Raw genomic sequence first — 25,842 nt, forward strand, 5'->3', positions numbered from 1 at the left:
TACTGCCTAGAATCATTCTTCAAGAATGTATATGCATATGTGCATACATGTATTCATGTCATAGCGTATATCTCCCCTACTAACATATAATGAAAATGTATGCTAAATCATGTTCACAGTTCACCTGACTGCTTTACAACTCTTATTTTAAAACCCTGGACCACCTCTTTTATAATGTCACAAAAACACACTACTTAGGACTGAATATGAAGACAAGTATCTTCACTGAAGGACATAAAAAAAGAGACCTAAATATGTGTTGAGACCCATTGTATTTCTGAAAGGGAATACTGTAAGTTTATCATTTTTTTGTGAAATAAATCAATAAGTTCCAGACAGTTCCAATCAACTTACCAACAAGATTTTTTTAAAACTTGTGCTCTAATCCTAAAATTTATTTGGAAGAGTAAAAATACAGTAATCAACCAAATATAGATTTGGGATGGTAAAAGATATAAAAACAGTTGGAAGTCCAGAAACAGACTCTAAAAGAATTACAAATCAACAGGAAGGGGACGTATTCATTACTTAACTATATGATCTTCAGAAAACTGGTTATTTAGCAAGAAAATTTAAAATAAGAAGATATTCATCTTGCTGGGCATGGTGGTGCACACCTGTAATCTCAGCAGCTGGAGAGGCTGAGACAGAAGAATCATGAGTTGAAAGCAAGCCTCAGCACTGGAGAGGCACTTAGCAATTCGGTGAGACCCTGTCTCTAAATAAAATACAAAATAAGGCTGGAGATGGCTCAGTGGTTGAGTGCCCCTGAATTCACTCCCTAGTACCCCACCCCTGCCAAAAAAAAGAAAAAAAGGATTAGATACTCATCTCAAATGATATTTATTTGGAAGCTATGCCAAGTAAATGTAAAAAAAAAAAAAAAAGATCTAAATGTAAAAAAAACAAAATTATAAAAATACTCCAGAAAAATTAATTACTTTTATAACATTTGGGGTGGGGAAAACCTTCCTAAGCAAGATCCAAAACCTGGAAGTATAAAGGAAAAAAAAAAAAAAAAAAAAAAACAATGGATTTCACCATAAAATTTTAAATGTTTCTATAGCAAAAAGAAACATGTTGAACTGGGAGAAAAGACTTAAGAGTATAGATTACAAAAATATTAATGTTTAAAAAGTATAAAATTCGATGACAAATTATTTCCCTAACCCCCAAAAGAAGGACCTGAAAGGGTGTGAATAGACAATTTGACGTAAGAAATGAAAATGGCCACCAAAAAAAAAAAAAAAAAATTCACCATGACTAATAACCAGAACATGCAAATGAAGTGAAGTATCATACTTGACCATTAGAGCAAAAGCTCTTAAAAATAAATATGTACATCATTTGACCTAGGCTAACACTTACCTTTAAAAGCTGTTTCTTCCCAGCACATGAGGCGATAGGTTCAATTCCCAGCACAAACAAATAACTTTCTTCAGAAATTATTTGCCCAAAGACAACTAGGATGCTCATTATAGTGTTTTAAAAAAATGGATATGGCTAAATAACTTGTGGTATTACTAAAATGTGAAATTCTCTGTGTCAATCAAAAAGAATGAGAGTTATAGATGAAAAGATTTCCAAGCTATATTAAATGAGGAGAGTATGAGTATTATAGTGTTTTTCCACTTACATTGGGGAAAATGCAAGAAAAAAATTGGGGGGGGCTGCTCTTAGAAAGAAACTGGGTATTTTACTTATATTTCAAAAAAATTACTTTTTTTCTTTTTGTTGTTTATATTCTGTTGGATATCTTTTAGAAAACTTTACTACTGATATGCTACCAAATTTCCAAATTGAGAGTTGACCTGTGTCAACCTAAGTAAGAATTAGATTCTCCAAAGCATAAGGGCATTTTTTTGGGGGGGGGGGTACTGGGGATTGAACTCAGGGATAATCGACCACTGAGCCACATCCCTAGCTCTATTTTAGAGATAGGGTCTCACTGAGTTGCTTAGTGCTTTGCAGTAGCTGAGACTGACTTTAAAATTGTGATTCTCCTGTCTCAGCCTCCCAAGCCACTTGGAAGACATTTATTTGGGAACAATAGAGCATTGCAATAATACATATGCTATAGTAAACTATGGGTATATTCAGAGAGGGTGAGGAAAGCAAGGCGAAATTTTCAAAAGCAAATGAGGATTACAGAAAATATTTTAAAACAATAATCCTTTGCTACAAGGATTAACAAGGGTAGAGACATTTTACATTCCCACCAGGAGTTAATGAAACTGAATAGACTGTTGCTGAGCAGATGACCTTGGAGTATTTGCTGTATAAAATTGCAGTGGCCTATGATCCAGGCTGTGGTTCTGGAGCATTCTTTTGTGATAATTACACAAAATTATCAGACAATCGCGAATTAAGATTCCTTCATAATCTTCTGGCTTTCTTTTTTTGGTTAAGGCTTGACAAAAACGACTGTATTTTAATTCTGACAACTTTCACATAAGCAATATTGCTATGGCATTTCAAGTTTTTTTCTGAAACATAGCCTAACTCCTCAAAAGGCAGACAAAGGCTGGGTGTAGTGGCACATACCCATAATCCCAGTCACTCAGAATGCTGAAGCAGAAGATTGCAAATTCCAGGTCAGCCTGTGCAATTTAGTAAGGCCCTACCTCAAAAATAAGAGTGGGGGTTGTGGCTGAGGATATAGCTCAGTTCTTGCCTAGCATGTACAAGAGCCCTGGGTTCAATCCCCAGGAATGCACGCACACAAAAAAGCCAGTTACATATAAAATAAGCATATTCTCTTTTCTCTATGGGCATACAGTTTTATGGATATATAATGAACACAGAATGAAGTTCATAATTTGAAGTATATAATTCGCTGACATTCATATTTAATTTATGAAGTTGTTCTATTAGCTTAATTTTAGAATATTTCATCAACATTACAAGGAAAAGCAACTTATTCCCATCAGCATTCACTCCCCATTCCCAGTCTCCCTTCTAATTCTAGTCATCTACTACTAATCTACTTTGTCTATTTGGGACATTTCATACAAAATCATGGGATATGTAGATTTAGTACATAGCTGCTTCTTAATGCTTTGAGGTCCATCATATTGCATCATATATAATACTTCATTCCACTGTATGGATATATCTCATTTTGATTATTCATTTATCAGTTGGTGGGCATTCGGGTTGTTGTCTCTTTGGGGCTATTAGGAATAATATTGCTATGAACATGGTCCTACAAGTTACCACACAAAGTTTTCATTCCTCTTGGTTATATAGGAGTAGATTTGCTGGGTCACATGATAACTGCCAAACCATTTTCCAAAATGGCCACACCATTTTACATCCCCACCAGGAGTTAATGAGGGTTCAAAATTTCTATCCCATTTCTCTAAAACCTATTGTTTTGTTGATGATTATCACCATTCTGTGTGAAGTGGTATTTTGTAGTTTTGATATGCATTTCCCTGATGACACTGAACATCTTTTCATGTGCTTTTTGGCTATTTGTATATCTGATAGGAGAAATGTCTATTATACACATCATGTTGAGTTGTATGAGTTCTTTATACATTCCAGATGTTAATCCCTTATCAGATAAATGATTCACAACTATTTTATTTCTTGAGTCACTACTTTCTTGGTGATAGTTGCACATTTTTTTTTAGAAATTCAAATTTGTGAAATAAGTCAGATTTTAAAATTAGATATTGGTTATTACAAATCCCATAGAATTTTCCATTTCTATCCCCATAAATAGAAAATCTTCCGTGCCATGTACGACTATATGGCTGCAGATGCAGATGAGGTGTCCTTCAAAGATGGAGATGCTATTGTAAATGTTCAAGCTATTGATGAAGGATGGATGTATGGCACTGTACAAAGAACTGGAAGAACCGGCATGCTCCCAGCCAACTACGTCGAAGCTATTTAGGCACTTCAAAAACTCACATCTGTAAGACCTACAACTCCTGCAGTGTTCCAGTTTAGACTCAACACTATTGCTTCTCAAGTTGATGTTTTTTTGCCAATGTCATTTATGGCAGTAACATTTCAATATAATTTATTTCTATATGAACTCCAATAATTCTCCATTAAACCAAATATTCATGTTAATCTGTCCAGTTTTTAAACTAGACTTACATTTTCATTATTTTCTGGACCTGCACATAAAACTTCAGACAATATTAAGTCTGTTAAGTTCTTTATATTAAACACTGCCATTATCAAATTTCCTTTGGGATTTAAAATCAGTTGAATTTCAGAAGACATTTTAAAAACTCCTGCTGTGTTATGTTATTACTGTGTCAACCCAGAGTCTTTCCCAATTATAAAAAAAAAAAAAGTGAACATTATTTCTTAAAAAGAGGCATTCTGGGGCTGGGGTAACTCAGTAGGAGAGCAATTGCCTAGCACATGGGAGGTGCTGGGTTTCATCCTCAGCACCACATAAAAATAAATAAAAGTATTGTGTCCAACTACAAGTTTTTTTTTTTTTTTTTTTAAAAAGGCATTCTGAACATGACAAATACACTAAAGGAAAAATGGCAGATATTCATATTTCCCTTCCTTGCTTTTAAATGCTAATGCTTGTGTTCCTAATCCATTTCTAAAATTATAAACCTGGTAGTGAATATAAACTGGTGATAAACTGATAACTAATAAAATTGTTTTCTGCAACAAACTCTGCTGATGGAATAAACTTTATTTTTAATGGTTTCAATGTACTATTAAAATACATAAGAGTAGACATTCTCAATACTGTACATAATGTGTTCAGCAAACTTCCCTGAAGAAATAGATATAGCTATAGGATTCCCAATGAAGAAACATTCACGCCTTACTTCCTGTCTGGTTCCAGAATTGGTAAAGGTGAATCCACTAGGGCTGGCTGTGAGAGAAGAGCAAAATTTATTCCAGAAAAAACTAAGGAATCATCAGTATTTCTGTACATGGAAAAGGGAAGAATTATCCCTTGTTTGAAACATAGGTTGCTAATTTTTTTCTAGGTCTGAGAAAGAACAAGGTGCACTTAAATGAGGTCCAAGTCTTGGAGGACATCAGGGACTTTTCAAATCCTTTCTTGTACAATCTAGCTATTCAAGTTAGCAAGTGATCATTTTCACCTTCCCAATAAAGCTCTTTTTCTTAAAGAAAAATCTGTGCAAGCCAATCCTAACCTTAGGAGATCCCATCTGTATCTACTGGGTCAACAGCATAGGACAAAGGGTGGAAAGATGAACCAACAATGGCCTAATGCTTTGATGAATGAAAGTTGGTGTCCTCACAGAATTTATAACCCTAACAAAACAGACCTATTAGCTTTCCACTACTGTAACAAAATTCCTGAGGTAATCAACCTTAAAAAAAAAAAAAGGCTTATTTTAGCTCACAGTTTTGGAGGTTTCAATCCATGGCTAGTTGGTCCTATCATCTTTCAGCCCATGGCAAGAGAGTATATCCAGTATATGGTAACGGGAATGACTGGGAGTGGAAGTCTGTTCATATCGTAGCTGGGAATAAAAGAAAGGAAGAGACCAGGGTACCACAATCCCAATTGAGGGAACACCCCCAAAGGACTATCCTTCCTAAAAAGCTAAAGATCTGTCCTTGTATCTAGGACCTACTCCTACATGTTCCACCACCTCTTAAGAGCAAACAGGGATGAAACCTTAAAAACATGGGCCTTTGGGGGACATTCCAAATCCAAATTGTAGCATCCTAATGATGGGAAAGGTAATCATTCTCACTCCAGTCTTCATCTTCACCTAAACTGAGTGAAAACGTTAACAAGGCAGGCAACAATTCCATCATGCACATACTTCCAAACTTTGTGAACACACTGTACCATCAGCACAATGGGTGGTTTTCATTTTCCTACTTGCTTTATAAAGCAAGTAACCAGATATTCAATGTGCAGTTACTAGTACAAAGATAACTACTACAGAGGCACTTTCCCTACAGGTGGAGACTGGATATTGTTATCTGCACAGAATGAACACGTGGCAAAACCAAGATATCACCTAAGATTAATATTTTCCAGGCTTCAAAAGGAACAAAGAGACATTGGTTTTAAAGAAGTTCTTAAGTGAATCAGTGTAACATCAAATATACCTGCAGTTATTTCTTGTATCATGAATGAGATCCTTCTGAGAATGAGAATGATCCTGACAGCCAATTTAGGCATAAATTGTACATTGTTCTTCATGATGGCAATTTATGCATGTTACTTTAAGACAACCAATGATTTTGAGTACCTTAAGTATCTTTTTCTTTTGCTCTTTTTGGTGCTGGGGATCTCTTCACACCTTGATGCCAATGATCTATAATCAATCTGCGTTACAATGTATATAAATGATTTCAATATACTTAAGTTCTACTTTTCTATTTGATTCAAAGTACCAATAGATGTAAAGCCTTCCTATAAGTTTACGAAGCCTGAAATAAAACTCGGGAACTAGAAGAGATGTAAAGAGAATACTGGGTAGTCTTGGTTAGAGTATCATCATAAGATTTTCTAGTTTTCAAAAATTTTGAGTTGCAATGAAAAAAAATTTCAATGTGTTATTTTAATTTTCAGTTAATAAACATGTACGTTGTATGTAGAGGAATTTATTAAAATTGACCTATTTTATATTCTAATTACTAAAAACCAAGGAGTAAATTTGTACATATATGCACATAAGAAAGCCACATGAAGATGAAGGCAGAGACTGAAGCAATACTAAATACCAGAAATGCCCCCCCAAAACCGCCATAAAACCACCCAAAACCCAGGAACTGGCACAAATAGTCTTTCTCACAATCCTTATCAACGGGGTACTTTTGTCTCATTTGTTTCTCAGACTTCAAACACCTAGTCACTTGGATCGTAGTATACAACAGCCTTAGTATACTTTACAACAGCCTTAGTAAACTAAAAGCAGGTTCTTTCAGTATTAGTTGGTCACATTTTTTTTTAAAGCTATGGATTCAGAAGTCTATGGAACCCATAAAATTATGAATAAATCAGAAAACCTCTTTAAAATCCTCTAAATAGCAAGTCCTAAAAGGAGCAAAATAAATGGTTCATGCATGCCTCTTACTCATTTTGGCTCAGCCAGCAAGCCCCCCACCCACCCCGCAAACAAAAGGGAACACGAGAATTTAGTTGTTATAGGTTTATTTTATGTGAAAGTGCATTTCTTAAAATGTTTCAATAACCAGTTTCATTTGGCAAATAACATCAATTAACTCTCAATGATTCATGAAAGGTTTTATTGTGCATCAAATAAATTCGCCCTCCCTCAATACAGTCATATCAAGCAGAAACACTCACTTTGTAAGTTTAGATCTGCTTTGAACATTTTATGAGCATTACATAATCAAATCTGGCTGCACCCTATTTTTCATCTACTAGTGCAATTAATGAAGGAATTAACAAGTACTCCTATTCAATCTGAAATGCTTATGTAAACACTCAGAGTTTACCAACTGACAGTGACAAAAATAGGGTTAATAAAGGACTGAATTCGTTCGTATCAATCTAAATGCATAAAAGGGATATCCGAGGAGGTAGTATTAAAATAGACTGAAATAAATCAATAATTCACCAACACAGAAAGCAAAGTCCTGTGCCATAATTTATTTCACAGGTGTGGTTTAATGTATCAGTGCCAGGTTCTGTTTCCCTCAGACCACCAAAATCCCTGGCAAACATCTCACTATACTTTTAACGTTTGAGGAAAACGTGGGCTAGGGATTTGTTTCAGTGGCAGAGCACTAGCATGGGTGAGGCCCAGGGTTCAATTCCCCACACTGCAAAAAGAAAAAAAAGTGGGTTATTCTTAAAAAAGCACTGGTACTTCTTTGTATATGTGATTTTGAGCAGTACTCAAAGACAAAATTGTATCAGGGGAATCCACTTTGTAAATGAAACCTAATGTGTGTAACAGAGGAGTCCAGACCCCAATCTGTAAGCGAGGATACAAATAACCAAACTGATCACATACCACATACAAACAAAATTATCCTCTATAACAGGGAATGACAAAGGGCCAGCGATTTTAGGAGACATGGATCTGACTACTCCATTCTACCATTTTATAGGAAGACAGTACATTAGTAAGCATGACTGTGTTTCAATAAACTTTATAAACACTAAAATTACATTTTCAAAATATTCTTTCAACGACTTCCAATCAATCAGAAAAATTGTAACAACCAGTTGTAGCTCAATGGCAGTCCAAAACATAGGTGGCAGCTTGTAGTCTGCTAATTCCTGCTCTATAAAAACTTAAAGACTGCCATCCATCAGTTTCTGTATTTGTAACCAATTCTCTTAATTCCATTTTCTCTTAGAAAAACATTCTATAAAAATAAGATGCCTCAGAAACTTTTACTCAATTATGTATAAAAAGTTATTACACTACATTCTATTTTCAGCTCATGATACTCTTCTTCAAATTCACGTGTATGACACTGGGGAATCACAACCAGGGCCTCATATGTGCTAGGCAAGCGCTTCCTGCTATAGGAAGAGAATAAGTTACACAGGCCTTTTTCTTCTTTATGGTACAAACAATTGAAAATACTGCCTTCAAAGGGCTGGGGTTGTGGCTCAAGTGGTAGAGTGCTCACCTAGCATGCATGGGGTACTGGGTTTGATTCTCAGCACCACATTTAAAAAAAAAAAAAAAAAAAGATATTGTGTCCAACTAAAACTAAAAAATAAATAAATAAATAAATAAAAATTGCCTTCAAAAAATCTGCATGCACACACATACACACACAAGAAATTTACAGTCTCAGTGAAGTGAAGGGGTTGTCTTTTATCCTTATAGTATTTGTTTTCCCCAGGGGTTTAACAGCTTAGCCCATCATGTCTGGACTTTAAGTGCTATTTGAAGAGAACAAAGCTTACTGTATAAAGGAGAAAATGGTTAAGATCCTATTATATAATTCAACATATGTTCCAAAAATTCAATGACTGAATGAAATTTCATAATTCTGCAAGACTAATATCTACACACCCTCAAACCTGAAGAACTCAGATTTTAATGAATACATCCAAAAGGCAAAATGTAAAGTCAGGCACATTAACAGACCTACCATTAACTCAGCCATCAACCACCCCCCTGCAAAAAAGCAATCAATAAATCTTGATAAAACAATTAAAGATACCCATTACTTAACTTTTGTCTGCATTTTCTGAAGCACACTGAATGAAGTAAGTTCTTACACACAAGTAATTTAAATCTGTGAAAGAAATCTGTTACCTAAACAGAATTCTAAGAAAGTCACTTTTAGAGGATCAAACTGTTCAACTCTTATCTTTCAAACTTCACATTATAATGAAATAGGAATTCCCAACCACAAAATCTCCCAGCAAATTAAGTCACCAGAGATACTCAGAAAAATGACAAGGTGTGACTGTCAAATATGACTTCGTCATAGAATTACTAACTTAATTACTAAATGAGTCTTAGGCATAGTGTCTGTCTTCAAGGCTTATTAATAATGAAGAGTCATAATACACACAGCAAGGCTTAGGGAGTGAATGTATTTCTAGTATTTGAAAATCTACATTAATATTAACACTCCCAAAATGAGAACATAAGCCACGTGAGAAAGCACTGTGTCTAATCTTATACCTAAGAAGATTCTATAAAGTTAAATCTAAAGATTTAAAAGTCTTTTGTGAATCTATTTTTAAAAATAATTCATATTTTTAAAAAGACTCCCTGAAGAGGAAAAATTCTACCCTTAACTTTCTTTAAAAAAAAAAAAAAAAAAAAAAAAAAAATCACACTTTAATTTGTAGTCTGCATCCTCAATTTATAGACTTGGAAAAGTTATGAAGGTCTAGCTTCTATGTTTTGTGGCAATATTCCTAAGGACTTAAATCTGCTTGGGTTAGCAAAACCTTCTGGACACTCTAAAACCTCTTAGGCCCATCTACTGTTAGAACAGTCCATTGACATCAATACCTATATGAATCCCCTAGAAGTCTAATAGAAATGCAGACTCTCAGGCCCCATCTCAAGACCTTCAGAATTTGAATCCACATTTTTTACACACACCTCCTAGATTGAGAAGCACTGTGTTTAAAATCAAAACTTCAGTCTAATGTTTGTATACAGAGAGAATAAGAGTTTTCAAATGGACATGGGTTGTGGTAACAAGCAAATAAACCCCAATACACAACTGCATGCCACCATACAAGTCTAATCCTAATAATGCCAATAACTGCATTACAACCTCCTAGCTTAGCTAACAAACTACCTCTGCAAATCAGTTATGAAGAGTAAGACAAAGTCAATGTTGCAAGGAATGGCTTTAGGAGAAAATGTTAACTCTATAAGAAAGCATTAAAAACAGCACTTTTTAAAAATTATTCTTATTACTTTACCTAAAGAAATAACAACAAAAAACACAGCCTCACTTACATATTCAGATTTGTACCATTTTACCCCAGTTCTGAATCTCCCACTTATTCACGTTTTTACAATGCTTAAATATGTAACAGAATCTGACTACCTTCAAACTGTACAGGAAGAATGAACAATGGGCAATGTTAGAATTATTATACTTTTGAAGTTCAAATTTCAATCATATTTTTGACTGTATTACTGATGAAGCATTAACTTTGATTTAACCTACATTGTTTAGAATTAATAATAGAGCTTCACATTCTTCAGCATTTTGTTTTTACTGGGCTAGGATTGAACCCAGGGCCTCAGGCACACTAGGGAAGTCCTTTACCACTGAGCTACATTCCCACCTTAACAACGGTTTTCAAACCTATTGAAACAGCAAAGAACTTTTAGCAATGGACCCAAAATGAATGGATTCCATAGTACCACTTGAATTTTCACCAGATTTAACATTTATGAAAAATTATACTACAGTTCTAATTGCCACTAAATTCATCCTTAAAACCATAAAAAATTAAGAAACCACATTTGAGTGTTATCAATATCTGCCATTGTTTTATTTAAACATTAGAAAAGAGATGAAAAACAAACTTCATTTTAATAATGGAACAAAACATCAGAGCTGATCAAAAAATTTTTTCTTTTTCTTTCTGTTTTTTTTTTTTTTTTTTTTTTTGGCAATATCAGGAATCATTCAGGGAAAATCAGTAGAAAGTTTTCAGGCAAGAATACTGAAAGGTGATTAAAATGTATGCTTATAACCATACCAAGAAAAAAGATACATAACAAGCTGGCCTTTTCCCTCAAAATAGTATTTTTAAACATATCACTGAACCATAATTTGTTTTAACTAATACCTGTGCTTCTATCAAATCAAATAATTTAATAAATGGTAATCATTTTGGTTATATTTTCTGCTTTACTATTCAGCTTCCTAAGGACTTCATTCCACCAACAAATTAATTTAGTTCATTCAAATGTTAAGATATGCAGTCATAAAATGAGCTAATTTTGACTCATGTCTATGTCTACTGTTAACACTTACCCCAAACATACACACACACCTTTTTATTCACAACTTTTCACTAAAAACTCATTTATTTTTTTCCCTTAGTTTTCTCCAAGCTACAAACCTTAGTTCAAAAATCAAAAGAATTTCTTTGTAAAACCATCGCTGGTGTATATATCGTATTTAGATCCAAAAATATCTATATTTATGATTATAGAAAAAAAAACTTTCATAGAAGTTGGATGAAGTTCCCTGTTGAAAAAAGGAGACCTGACGTAAATAGATGCAAGGATTAAACTTTCTATGACTTACTGCAGAAACATGCCTTTTCAAGTAGGGACTAGGTTCTGAATCAAGTGTGAAACTCACTGATATATTGAGAGTAAGTGAGGTACATGCTCAATTAAAAAGACAAAACAAATATGGGAAGTCAGGTGCTAACACTAGTTGGTAAAAATTTACAAATAATTATACACACCCCCTTTATAAAAAAATAGGCAAAAGATACACGTATAAAAACAGTTTCAAATTTCTTCCAAGTTTAATTTTAGTTAAAGATGAATAAAGCAGATAATCTCTAGACTTCTTATAGTCCAACTTGCAATGAAAATATTCATTCTAACTCTCCATTAAGAAGAAATGTAATGAGGCACGCTTTCTAGTGGCTGGTATTCGCTTCCAAACCAAAAGAAAAAAAAAAAAAAAAAAAAAGCTAAGGGCATGAATTTCAAAGCTATCCTGTAACATTTTCTCATTTAGAATACTTTAGAAAAAATATATATTTTTTTAAAAAAGTGGTACTGGGGATTGAACCCAGTACCTGTGCATGCTAGGCAAGCCCTCTACCACTGAGCTGCACCCCCAGCCATTCTTTATTGTATTATTTTGAGATAGGGTCTCACTAAGTTGGCCAGGCTGACCTTAAACTTGTAACCCTTCTGTCTAAGCCTCTGAAGTCATTGGGATTACAGGTGTGTGCCATTGGGCCTGGCTAAGCTCATGTTTTAACTATTAATTAAATATAAAACTAATTGTTGTTTTATATGCAGATACATAAGCCTACAAATATCTGCAGCAAACACATGAAGCACTTCTTCTGTCCACACAGATATTTCAATATTAAATATATACAAAATGTTTCTAGTAAGGAAAACCAAGGTATTCACAAGAAGCTGCAAAAAAAATCATGCAATTAATGAAGGCTGAAATTTATAAATTAAAAAGTCATCTACACATAATGTACAAACAGTCATGCATTTAGAAAGGAATACTATGTCTAATAAATTTTCACAGGCTGCTGCACAAATACTTGCTAATTCAAATGAAGGGAATCTGAGAAATTCTACAATAATATTTCTACCTCAAGAAATTAAAACTTTTGGTATTTTTCCCGAAATTGTCCAAAGGTGACATTTGTGGGGAAAAGGTCCCAGTTTTTTTTACATCCCATTTGAGGCCTTTTACAAAAAACAAATTTCCTGAACCTCAGGCACAATATATATATGAACAATTAAACAAACAAACTATAAATGCCTTTATCAGTTTAGCAAAAATCAAATAAAAATTTTCAACATTAAAGTATTTTGCATTACATGTTTAACCAAAATATGCATGGAGTTTAAAAATATGAAATAAAATGAATGCTTGTTTCTGCTTTTGCTTTCAAATCTAAATACGGTATTTAAAATTTCTTGAAAAACTATAGCAGCCAAGTAACAATGGGGAAAAAAGATCTTACTTAATGATCTTACAAAACTGAACTTATTAAGTCACTGCCCTTCACAGGTTTGAAATGTTATCAACCTTGAGGTCTCCCCTTTTAAACTGATTGATAAAACAAGTCTGAAATATACCAATCAAGAAATCTGGGGATGTTTTAAAAAATTCAATTTATCTTAAAACACTAAATGGAATTTTCATGGGCTGTTGATCTCCATCGTGACTGCAGATTTTTTATTATAGAGTTTGCCATAGTACCAAGTTTCTCATGCATTTCAAATAGCTGGCTTCCTGAATAACTGTGGAGATCTTCTGCATCCAGTTGAAGAGCAAGAGCACTAATCTGTGCAACAAGATTTTTAGATAATGGAGTTTCAAAGGGAACAGGATCAAGTAAATCTAAAAGAAACAGAAAAAAGAACACATTAAATGTATACCAGTTAAAAAATTAAATGTATGTGTGCATGTACATATTCCCTATCAAATATAATAAGTTTGTAGGATTTAATTTGAGAAAGTAGAATGAGGGGTCCCTCTTCTCAAAGGAATAAGACCGACACAAAAATCTACTATGACATATTATTCTGTGCTAGTAAAGTTATTATCATAACTGTTAACAGAATATATATTCTATATCCTTACTGGAGATCTTAAGGACTAAATGTTGACAATTAAGAAAAAAACACCTGAAATCCAAGAAGTTTTTCATGTACTTGGCATCAAGGAAAAAAATAAAAAACAAAAAACTTGTTGAATAAGGCATAATTAAATTAAAACTAAAAGCATAACAAAATATTTATTCAAGAAAATCAGCTTGTGTTCTACATAAAATTGTCACACTATGCTAACATATACCTGAGGCAAGTCGTTCTTCATCAGTTGAGAGAGACTTATTTTCTATTCCATTTACTGCTTTTTCAGTAATATCAAAAATTGGAATCTCTTCTAATCCACGAGATTTTACCTTGATTATACAGAGCAGTAAAAAACAAAAATCAGAAGTTACTTTTCATAGCAATAATGGTACAAATATTGGGAAAAATACATTACATGAAACATTATGTTCCATAGTCAATCATACATTAACTTTAAAAAAAAATACTACTTTCAAAAAGAGTTATCTTATAACTTAGCAATTCCAAATTTTTATATATATCTCCAAGAGAAATGAAAACAAAGCCCATACAAAAATTTTATGAATGTACCCAGAAGCACTGTTCATAATAGTAAAAGGTGAAAACAACCCCAGATGTCCATCAACAGAGGAAAGGCTAAACAATGTGGTATATCTATACTATGGATCATTATCTTGCCTTGAAAAAGGAAGGAAATTTTGGCATATTCTATAGCAAAGAAACCTGGAAATGATATGGTAAGTGAAATAAGTTAGGAAATAAAGGTGGTAGCCTCACTTACAAAAATGTCCAAAATAAAATCTATAGAGAAGTAAATAAGTGGTTATCTACAGACAAGTGATAAAAGTGACAACTAAGAAATTCAGAATTTTTTTCTTACAGGGTTTAAAACCACCAACAAAAATGTTCCAAAATTAGTTTATGGGGATAGTGGTGTAACTATGAACATAGTTTAAAAAAAAAAAAAGAGGGAAAAAAAAAAAATCACACAGTAGATTGCTATGGTAAGTGAATTTCAGAAATTCAATCTATTAGACTGAAAATTACTACTTTCTGGTTTTGTTTTTAAGTCACAAGTCAAAAGATGTTTTAAACATCACAATTAAAAAAAAATCAAGGACTTTATAGCAGAAGTCTTCATATTTTTACCTTTAGTATATCATTTATTTGCAGTGTCTAGTAACATTAACAGATAGAAAGTCTAAGTTTCAACCAATTCTGTGAACCCTGAAATTATGCACAAAATTTTCTGTATAAGTCTTTATTAGGGGAAAGAATCAGTTTTCATCAGAATATGAAAATTGTCCTTGACTCTGTATGTATGTATATTGTGTGTATATACACACACGTATGTGTGTGCACATGTAAAATGCTGGAAGGAAAAACACAAATAAGTAAAAATGTGTTAGACATCAAAATCAAAAGTTTTATGACCTAGAAAGTTGTAAAGCTTTCCATAAATGTTTAGATTTCAGTATATAGGCTTTAGAAAAGCAGCAATGAAATCCATCACCATCTGGTAAAAATCATAAAGGGATACGAGGACAGAATTCAAAGCAGAAAAGATAATTTTAAAAGAAATCTGAGGTGCATTAAATAAAAACAGTATAGCCTGGCGCAGTGGTGCACCCATGTAATCCCAGCAGCTTGGGAGGCTGAGGCAGGAGGATGACGAGTTCAAAGCCAGCCTTAGCATCTCAGTGAGGTCCTAAAGCAATTCAGCAAGACCTTGTCTTTAGAGGGGATAAAGGGACCATAAAACGGGATTTTAAGCAAAAGGAGTTTAAATATGAACTTCTACAACTATGCTATTGGGTCACTGATTAATACATAATTTTAAGTACCACCTGAGTTTTTACCTGCTGTTCATGATACACTCTAAGAGCCTTTTTTACGTTAGAAACTTTGGGAGACCGGATAGGAAGAGTTTTTATTTCAGATGCTGTAAGAGAACTCAGATCGCCAATTGTTTTTATATTCTTGGCTCTGATAAGTTGTCCTAGGCCTCTTGCCCTGAAAAGATGAGAGAAAAAGGAGAATCAGTTGTCCGTATATACTACTAGTAAGGGCTTATTCGGTTTAATTTCTCCATTTAAACTCAACCATAACTGACTTTAAATTACTCCTTTTGTTTTAATGTGCCCTCTCTCTCCAACTTCTATAATCAGAAATGGACTCAGTATTTGTCTGAACCACAACTCCTTGGAGGAGTTTAGGAATACCTCATGTCCTATTGTCAAATGATAGGGCAAAAGAGAAATTAGCAAAAGATCTCACCAACTATCTTAAAATACAGTAATCTAGAATTTTCTACTCAAAAATAATTTAAGTTTCCAAGACTAACAATCAGGAAAATTTTAATTAAAAACTCTTAGGTTAATTTTTTTTTTTTTAAGAAAATACCCACCAAAAATATAGGTTTTTTTTTTTTTTTTTTTTAAGTTTTTTAGTTTTATTTATTTTTTTTTAAAGAGAAAGAGAGAGAGAGAGAGAGAGAATTTTTTAATATTTTATTTTTTAGTTTTCGGCAGACACAACATCTTTGTTTGTATGTGGTGCTGAGGATCGAACCCCGGGCTGCACGCATGCCAGGTGAGCGCGCTACCGCTTGAGCCACATCCCCAGCCCCTCTTTCTTTTTTTAATTTTTTTTTTTTTTTAGTGGTCAATCACCTTTATTTTTTTTATATGTGGTGCTGAGAATCAAACCCAGGGCCTCACACATGCTGGGCAAGCACTCTACCAATGAGCTATGACCCCAGCCCCCCAAATCAAGGTTTTCTACGTGAACCTCAAGCTTCACATAATGACTTACTATCAGGGCAATCTTAGTGGATTAATCTTTGTAAATTTTATTTTATAAAACAGAAATGATATTCATACACCAAGAGCAGTGGAACATACCTCTAACCTCAGCTACTGAGGAAGCTAAGGCAAGAGGATTGCCATGTTTGAGGCCTTCTTGCGCAACTTAGAAAGACCTTGTTTCACAATAAAACTTTAAAAGTGCTGGGGTGAGGGCTGGGGATGTGGCTCAAGCAGTAGCGCGCTTGCCTGGCATGCGTGCAGCCCGGGTTCGATCCTCAGCAGTACATACAAACAAAGATGTTGTGTCCGCCAAAAACTAAAAAATAAATATTAAAAAACACCTCTCTCTCTTTAAAAAAAAAAAAAAAAAAAAAAGGTGCTGGGGTGTAGCTTGGTATTACAGCACCCCTGGGTTTGGCCCCAAGTACCACAAAAAAGTATATATTCCTTAAGGAATTGGTAGTAACGGTAAATTAAGATAATGTATATAAAAAGTTTCTACACAATATCTTAACAAATTATTCACAAACATTAATTTTATTAGCATAAATGCTTTTATTATTGCCCTACAGCCTATCATTCAATCTACATTTTTATTTATTCCTGAAATAAAATATATGAAAGGGATACATGCTAATAAATTCTAACTGGGAGAACCTTTACCATTCAAATATTCCTGTTACTGAAGTGGCATCTTGGAATATAACCCCAAAGCCTAAGTAACCACTTACCACATATTTGATGTTATCTGAGGCAAAATAATGTCAACTGGTGCTGCACAGTTCACCAAAGCTGGGTAAACACTTTCTGTTGGGCATGGAATGGATTCTTTGGCCATTTCTGTTATCTTAAAATAAATTTCAAAAGCTATTAAATAGAGATCACTTGACTAAACACAAAAATATAAAAAGTTACATGAAAACTAAAGCACTTCTTACTAAACACTTCTTTGAGCTCTTAAATTTAGAGCTACGTGATCCTGGGGACAGAAATCCTTTAGCTGAAGTGGTATTATGCTAGACAAAAGGAGAGAAAAAAAAGACTCACTTAGACCCTAGACAACTACAATTTTAATCTTAATCTTAGACTGTAATCACTATTTTAAAATATCAGAAACAGAAAAGAAAATGAACTGCTAGTTAATCAATTACTTGCTGAATGATCATTGCCTCTTACTACCTTTTCAGGTCTACTTACCATGAAGCACACAAAGAACCAAACCAACAAAGTTTTATTTCATAAATAACCTTAAAACAAACTATACACATATAATTCTAAGCACATATAGATATGTGCATACTGTAACACCTGTTGCTTACCTTAGATTGTGCAGTAGGTGATGTTTTAACATTTTTCATTATGGGAGAACTACTTGAAGAATGGGACCTAACAATGGAACATCGCCTATCAATGTCATCTGCCAATCCTGCTTGGTATATTGGATCTGCAAATGAGACACGTCGAACCTGAAAACACAGGTCAGATTTTAATATTTAACAAAACTAAAGTCTTTAGTCTTTAAAGTCTTTAAAGATGACACCATAAATTCTCATCAAGAGGTTATCCAAAAGTAGCATGTGGGTTTGGAAGTCTACAACATATAACTGTTCATCTTAGTGACTACTTTTACAGATAAATAGCAAAATGGATTCTAATTATCTATGTTCTAAAGCTGCATAGTTTAGGTTGTGAAACTAGGATAGTAATAGAAACAATGAATTTGGTGACAATGAAGCTATACAATATGATTCTAATAACTTCATAAACAGACTGGAGAAAAAAGGTAAAGAGGAAATAAAATACATAATGGACTTTTGGTGTAAACTGTTAACCACTACTATAATTTCAATTAGGTAGCAATCTTAACCTTAGGCCAGCTTGAGGAAAACTTAGTCTCTTCTATGTATAAATTATATATTATATAAATAATATATTAAACTAATTGATAAGTATACAATAGAGAACTCTGATAACCGTTAAGATATTATTACATGTTTTCTATTCTTGATTTCCAAGAATACAAGATGCATGTTCTATAAATCTGTCACAGAAAATACAGCATGTTGTGTTAGGGATTTGGATCAGTGCATAAGCACTTGCCTAGCCTGAATGAGGTCCGATTCAATTCCTAGAACTGCAAAAAGAAAAAAAATACACACATACACACACGTATGTACATATATGCAAGCACTATCTCTGTTGCCTAAATAAGTATTAAATATGAACTTCTATCAAAACCACAACTAGTTAAGCCATGACTAAGTATGATGGCACATGCCTATAATCCCAGCAACACAGAAAGCTGGGCAAAGAATTCAAGCTCAAGGTCAGCCTTGGCAACTTACAGAGACCCTATCTCCCTCCCTCCCTACTTATGCAAGGAGTGGGAAGGAAAAGAAAAGAAACTATTAAGTTGTATAGGCAATTTAAAGAACACTGACATGTTATTTCCAATGCATTTTATCTTCACAAAGTTTTCAAGCATGTCAATGGCCTATTAAACTTAAGATATTAAAAAGAAACAAAAACTAATAGCCTTAGCATCTAAAGAGGGAAAAAAAAATCTCAACAGCTGTTAAGTTTTCTTAAATGGATTAATCTCTCAATTCTCAGCAAAATTTTCAATATATTTTAGAAAGCTGAAAACTACTCACAGAGATTAAGAAGGAAAGTTTTTAAAATGTGCTTGCTTGGGCTGGCTATGTGACTCACTGGTAAAGTGCTTGCCTGGCATGTATGAAGTCCTGGGTTCAAATCCCTAAGCAAGTGGGTGCACGCGCATGCACACACGCACATCACCCCCCACCACCACCCAAAAGTGCTTGCTGAAGGGGAAAAAAAAAAAAAAAATCAAAGTATCTTTTTTGGTATACATTCACATATCTATAAGTACATCTGACAATAGCAGATTCAATTTCAAAATAAAGTTGCAGAATGTCAACACCTTTTCAGAACATCTACTTAGTTACATAGAGGAAATTGGTCTATGTAGGCACACCTCACTTCCTCTTTCTTAAAATTCATTCATTCAATAAACTGTGAAAAGAAAAGGGTATAATCTAGACACCCAGAATCCAATTTTTTTTTTTTTTCTGAACCAAACAAGGTATGGCTTAGTGCAGGAGATGGCAATATAAATAAGAAAATAATGAGAGAGGATCTGTGGGTGTAGCTCTGTGATAGAGCACATGCTTATCATGTGTGAAACCCTGGACTCAATCCCTAGCACTCCAGGAGTAGGGGTGGGGATTCATAAAATTGATAAAGGAAGCCCAAGTAACTTTCTAAATCATCATCTAAGGAGCTATATAAAAACTCAAGTAAAAGAGACATTATGTCCCAGAAAACATTAAGTGCTAAACCTGTATTATCAATGTCACCCGAGTTCCTCATGTGTTATGGTATGCAGCGCAGAAAAGACCCTAAGAAGAGGTCTTACCAATTTTGCTAAAGGTGAACAATGTACAGAGCTGCATAAAGATCTTTAGTGTTGTGAGATGAAGGAACATCCTGAAAGTTTTGATCTCCTTTTGTTCTACCTGCTCTTTCCCTAGCATTCATGACAAATAAAGAAGTGGTCATATAATCCTAGTATCTGTCATTCACCATATGACACAGTATGGCCCAAAGTTTCAACCAAATATTAGACCTCTTTTATATTCAACCTCATTCCTCCTACCTTATTAACAGGTGAGGAGATCTCATCTTCTTGGGGTCTTTTCAGTCCTCTCTTTAAAATGCTGGTAGATGGAGAAGCCAATGGGGACCAGACACATCGTGTTTGCATACCACTAGGACTGTCGTTTGCAGACAAAAGTAAAGGATCAAGCTCCCTTAATTTTTGAGGAGATGCATTATTATCTTCTGTTACCAGTTCAGAGATAGCTGTTTCAGATGACGAAGACTGTAATGTTTCCTCCATTGTCTCTGAAGTATGATGAACTTCCTGTAAAGTATCATTTCCTACTACCACTTGATTGTCATCTAATTTCATTTCTTCAGATTTAATAAGTTCAATATTAGTTTCAGTTTTATTACATTCAATCTTTCCTTCTTCAGTGTTCATTTCAAGTGTGTCAGGAATAAAGTTGTCAGTTTCTACATTCAATCTTTCTGTTTGAGCTTCTTCTGGCTTAGAGGTTTTGGTAGTCCTGTCCCTGTCCTTTGTTTCCTCGACACTGTCAGTTTCAGAATTCACCTGCTCAATCACTGTTTTTTCATAATTTTCAATTTCAGAATTGATTTCTCCAAGTGAGCCTAGATCAGATTCATTACTTCCTCCACCCAATTTCCCGTTTGCTTTTTGTTCAGAAATCTCCGTCTGAGGATTCACATTTATAGGTGTGGTTTTATCAGAAAGACCAGTACCTGAGTTATATTCCTGTGCTGCAGCTGCTTCAGCATTCAATTCTTCAGCATTGACTTCTTCAGCTTTATCTGCTTCAGGTATGCCACTTTTAGTATTTCCCTCTGCTACCGTTTCTTCAGAAATATCTATTTTGGCACTCTTTTTCTCAACCAAGTTAGCTTCAGATTTATCTTTTTCTAAGCTAGTTTCAGATTTATCACTTTTTATATCCAATTCCATAGCTTCTACTTCTTCCAGATTTGATCCCACTGTTGCTTTACATGCATTTCCTTCAACATTAACAATGTTAACTTCTTCTGGAGAAAACTCTCGTTTCCTTTTTTTAGTGTCCAAAGGAGAACATTTCTGTGAAATGTCCATGGAATCACATGCACATGGGCCCACAACTTTTAATATGTTAGATGGCTCCTCATTTTCAAGACACGTTGCTACACCAGAATCCATATCACAAGTACCCTCCTTAAAAGTTACTATTTCAGGAGGAACAGATTTTTCAATAGTATTTTCTTTCAATTCAGTTTCAGGTACAATTACTAAATCATTTATAGTATCGTTCTCCTCCTTGAGACCCAAATCAAAATTCACACTAGGATGTTCATCTAAAATTTTTACTTCAGAATGCAGATTAGCATCACAACTTTTTGATACAGTTCCAGGTGTCTGCACATCTGCTTTTGTTTCACTATTCTTTTCATCATCATTTTCTATGTTCCTTAACCCAATAAATGAATTTTCCTGGGGCTCTGATTTTTCCCTACAGCAGTCACAACCTTTAGATCGCCTGACCCTCCTACTTCTCTTGTGCTGGCATTCAACAATTTGAATACTTTTTCCAGAAAGCAAAGCAACGCTTGATGGCCCCACTTTTGAACACTCTCCCACACTATCAGAATCTCCCTTATGTAACCTTTTATTGGCATTTCTAGTCCTTAGATTTGATTCTGGCACAGGTGGCCATGTAAAGGAATTTTCTGTGCTTTTGCTAGTCTTACTTTTTCCTTCATGTGTATTTGGTACATCATCAGAAGCTTGCAACAAATCTGAAGATATTTTAGATTCCTGAGGTATTACCACAGTACTTTCACCTGTTTCACAAATCTGAGATTTCATATCTACTTCAGAAATTGCTTTAGACTCAGGCGTCTGATTTTCAACTTTTATACACTCTTGTACCATTTTTTCTTCTTGTTCTTCCATGTCAACACTATCATTACTTTTGTTTTTCCACTTTCCAGATCTCTTCTTCCTTGATCCTTCTTCTTTTGCCTCAAAACTATCAGATTCTGAGTTCTCAATGCTGAAAAGCAAACCCTGAGATGCTCTTCTTGTTTGATAACGCGTTCGTCCTCTTAAAGGTTTCTCAGAAGACTTATCAGCAATGTCCTGGGCACTATCTGCTTCAGAACTAATATTCTCAAGGTCTGGTTTACTTTTATTTTGGTCAATTTCAGCATTAGCACTGGTTTCCCCCAAAGTTTTCTCATGTAAATTATTTCCTTTCTCAACTAAATTTTCCTGTACTGCATGTTCAGAAGTCAGTTTTTGCCTAGGTAACACATCATCTTTTACATGCAATGGACTCTTTTGAAGAGATTTTTCTTCTTCCTTACGTCTTTCCTTTTTTTGGTGACTATTTTCTTTATCTTGGCTATCAGTGGTTGACTCTATTATTTCTGAACGTCGCCTTGAAGATCGTCTAAGGGTTTTTTGGTTTGAAGTTATCTGAACCTGATTCTCTTCATTTCCCATTTGATCTGCTGGTATTATGACTGGGGGTGTATTTTCTTTGGATTCAAAATTAACCTCTCCATTTTTCTCTTCCACAGTATTATTTTCCAACACTACATCATTTTCTATTGTTGATTTAGGCTTTGTGTCTTCATACTCCACTGTAGGTTCAGAAAGATGATCCTGATTATTCTGCACACATTCTGTTTGATTAAGAAAACCAGGTGGGTTATTTTCTAAGGCTATCATGTCTTCGGTAGATTCCTGAGTATTTTTCTCTTCTTCAGATTTCATTAAGGGCTTAGACTTTTTATTTCCAGACTGCTCAGCTTTACTAGATCTCCGGCTTGATCTCTTAACTCCATTCACCACTTTCTCTGAATCAGATTTTGATCGAGTCACTTCTCTTTTCTTTGTTTTTAAAGTAGTATCTGTTTTAGTCATGTTTTCCTGGTTATTTTTCACTGTAACAACTGATGATATACTATTCAAGGGGGACGGGCTGAAAGGTCTATTTTCTGAACCATCAAACTTTTCTAACGTAATAAAGGTTTGCCTTCGACTTGTAGGCTGTGGGGGAGTTCCAGAAATAGAGGAATTAGAAACTGAGCTGTTGACAACAAATGAACTTTCTGCATTAGGTATACATTCAGTTGAAGCTTTCTTTGATGAAGTTAAGGTGATTTTTCTGACATCATTACTACTGGTCATTAATACTTCTGGATTGGTTTCCTCAACAGAACTACATCCATTATTTGAAACAGAAGCCTTTTCAAGATGTTCATTCATACCACAGTTTTCCTTGGTATCTTGAGGAATAACACTGTCATGCTGCATTTGCTTTTCCTGTACAGAAATATATATACAGATTAAATCTGCAAACAAGTTTCACTTCCAAGGAAAATTTAAGTGCAAAACTTCAGTAATACCGAGATGACCACTAACTTTCAACAAAATGCAAATACTCCAAAAGTAATAGAAGATGCCCATTAATGTGCTCCTCATTTTATTCAATAAAAGCCAAACACATTTAAATACACACATATGACTATAATTCTGTTAGTGTATGATTCTAAAATAAACCTTAAAATTAATAAAATGAAGAACAGCCCCCAGTCTGCAATTTATTCCTAATAGGTGATTCTAAAAACCCTAAAATATAAAACATTGAATATACCTTAATTATCATTTCAGAATCTTCCATTGGTTTTTCACTTGAATTAGGTGTTTCCCTGAAATAAAGAATTATGGAAATTAAATTGTACTTAAAAAAAAATTAGGAGAAATTGTTACAAGTCCAAAAGCTTTCATACTTACACAGACTCTTCCTGACTATAATGACTAGAAAATAAGGTATCTTGTGAAACATCCAGATTATTATACATGGCAGGAATATCACACCTGAAAAATATTTTATTTGTAACTTTACAAATCTGATATTATTCTTACAATTAGAAATTAATTGCAATCTACCAAATTATCTTTTATGAATGTTACACAATCAAGATCTATATGGTTACTTTCCAGATTTCTCATGAACTTATCTTCCTATACAACCTACCTCAACAAAGGAATTCCATTTGGCAATATGTGGCACATTACTAGGCCACTTTATATATTATAAAATACAGTAAAGTGTAATTTCTCCCATTAAAACTTACAATTCAAAGGGTCAGTGGTAGTTGGCTGGTCTAACATGTGGGGCCTTAGGTTTAATCCCAAACCAACAAAACCAATCACTTTACCAAACACATTATGCAACAACAAATCTGTAATTTCCTACATGAAATCTAAGCATAAATAATGGATGTCCAGGGCTTTGGTTGTGGCTCAGTGGTATAGTGGTCGCTTAGCATGCATGAGGCACTGGGTTTGATTCTCAGCAACATATAAAAACAAAACAATGTGTCCACCTAAAACTAAAGATACATGAATAAATACTTTACAAAATAAATGTCCAATTCAAAACAAAAGGCCTACAAACCGTTTTGTTTTGAGTACTTCTTTTTGATGTTCAGTTAATATTCTTTCCTTTGCTTCTTTTTCTTCTGGAGGAATAAACACAAAATCTTCTGACTTTTCCTCTTCCAACAGCATTTCACTCTTTACTTTTGGAGATGAAGATTCTAATTTTAGCTGCAGATTTTAAAAAAGTAAATGTACATTTTCAGTTCCAACATCATTTTCAAATGACTTCCAGTTCCTTCTAATACTGATAAAGGTTTTTCAAAGTTCTAAGTCTGATGTACAGTCCATATGATATTCAAAATAACAAATTAGTAATAATGTTCTTCACTATTTTTCTACTTCTAATAAATGCTGAGAAAATAAAATTAAGCCCTTTAAAAGGAGGCAAACCTGTACACCTTAAGATGTGTTTTTCGGGCAAACATAGAAATCAAATATAGAAATCAACTGGCGAAGAGTATATGTATCACTTCCAAGCTGTAACAATGAACTAGTGAAATTAAGTAAGGCTGCCAATATAGTATGTCTTACACACTAATAACTTTGAAAATTTGTAAAGATAACATTGTATCATTCTATTTTTAGCATCTACAAGAATGTAATCTATTCCAAATTAAGTACTATAATAACAACAATTCTAAAATGTTCTCTTACACTACCTATTTTAGTCACTGGGACCTAGAGTCATCTTATCTTATGGAGGCTACTGCTGGGAATAAATTACATATGATAAATTACATATAAGTATTATCATGAGGCTAAGCATTACACAGATCTACCCTTACTGAGAAGGAGTCATCACCTTCCTCTTCCAGATTTTCATACTATGCTATTACTCTTTGTAGAAGAACTCTACCAATCCTCACCATCCCATATTTGTTAAGCCATTTATAACTTTTCCTTGCAATGAGAAGTTTTGAAATAAAAAGCTATTATAAGCTTTATTTTAAAAATTCTATTAAATACAATGTTGAAAACATACTTTGACTGATGGTTTCACATTTTCTTTCTTATCCTTTGTTTGTGTCAAAAAGGAATCTCTTTTTCCACTTGATTTTCTTTCTATACCACTTATCTTCACATTTAATTGTGAGTTTTCCATCTGTTTTATTAAAAATAAAAACAATTTCATTAAGGACAACTCTACTACTTTCATTTCTTTTCACATCTAATAATCACATACTAATGATAACTTATTTTAAATTTAAACACTGTCAAAAGA

At 33.9% G+C, this 25,842-nt stretch overlaps 2 protein-coding genes and 1 non-coding gene across 6 annotated transcripts in view; 2 read left to right on the forward strand and 1 right to left on the reverse strand.

Annotated features, from left to right (window-relative positions):
* Neb (nebulin) overlaps positions 1 to 4,646 on the forward strand; it is a 202,939-nt gene extending 198,293 nt beyond the window's left edge. The window contains exon 165 of the mRNA XM_058573519.1: positions 3,731 to 4,646. Within this exon, the coding sequence (XP_058429502.1) occupies positions 3,731 to 3,904 (174 nt within the window). The 3' untranslated portion in view covers positions 3,905 to 4,646. The remainder of the gene's footprint in view (positions 1 to 3,730) is intronic.
* Positions 4,647 to 4,786: 140 nt separating this feature from the next.
* Positions 4,787 to 4,905, forward strand: LOC124080902 (small nucleolar RNA SNORD22). Its single transcript, XR_006847899.1, has one exon. It is a non-coding gene; the product is annotated as a small nucleolar RNA SNORD22 (small nucleolar RNA).
* A 2,305-nt stretch (positions 4,906 to 7,210) lies between these two features.
* The window catches only part of Rif1 (replication timing regulatory factor 1), a 61,761-nt gene continuing 43,129 nt past the window's right edge, over positions 7,211 to 25,842 (reverse strand). For 3 of the 4 annotated variants that reach the window (XM_046426897.2, XM_046426896.2, XM_058573518.1), the window contains 11 exons: positions 25,603 to 25,722; positions 24,637 to 24,788; positions 23,970 to 24,053; positions 23,830 to 23,884; positions 20,235 to 23,498; positions 17,875 to 18,021; positions 17,494 to 17,571; positions 17,287 to 17,402; positions 15,608 to 15,761; positions 13,969 to 14,077; positions 7,211 to 13,512 (listed from right to left, as the gene is read on the reverse strand). In XM_046426897.2, coding sequence (XP_046282853.1) covers positions 13,298 to 13,512; positions 13,969 to 14,077; positions 15,608 to 15,761; positions 17,287 to 17,402; positions 17,494 to 17,571; positions 17,875 to 18,021; positions 20,235 to 23,498; positions 23,830 to 23,884; positions 23,970 to 24,053; positions 24,637 to 24,788; positions 25,603 to 25,722 — 4,494 coding nt within the window. In that variant the 3' untranslated portion in view covers positions 7,211 to 13,297. The remainder of the gene's footprint in view (positions 13,513 to 13,968; positions 14,078 to 15,607; positions 15,762 to 17,286; positions 17,403 to 17,493; positions 17,572 to 17,874; positions 18,022 to 20,234; positions 23,499 to 23,829; positions 23,885 to 23,969; positions 24,054 to 24,636; positions 24,789 to 25,602; positions 25,723 to 25,842) is intronic. The other variant, XM_046426898.2, reaches the window with a different exon arrangement.

This window comes from Marmota monax, unplaced genomic scaffold, assembly GCF_021218885.2.
Source record: "Marmota monax isolate L192 unplaced genomic scaffold, Marmota_monax_Labrador192_F-V1.1 WCK01_AAM20220418_F8-fsc00048, whole genome shotgun sequence".
NCBI classification, from domain to species: Eukaryota; Metazoa; Chordata; class Mammalia; order Rodentia; family Sciuridae; genus Marmota; species Marmota monax.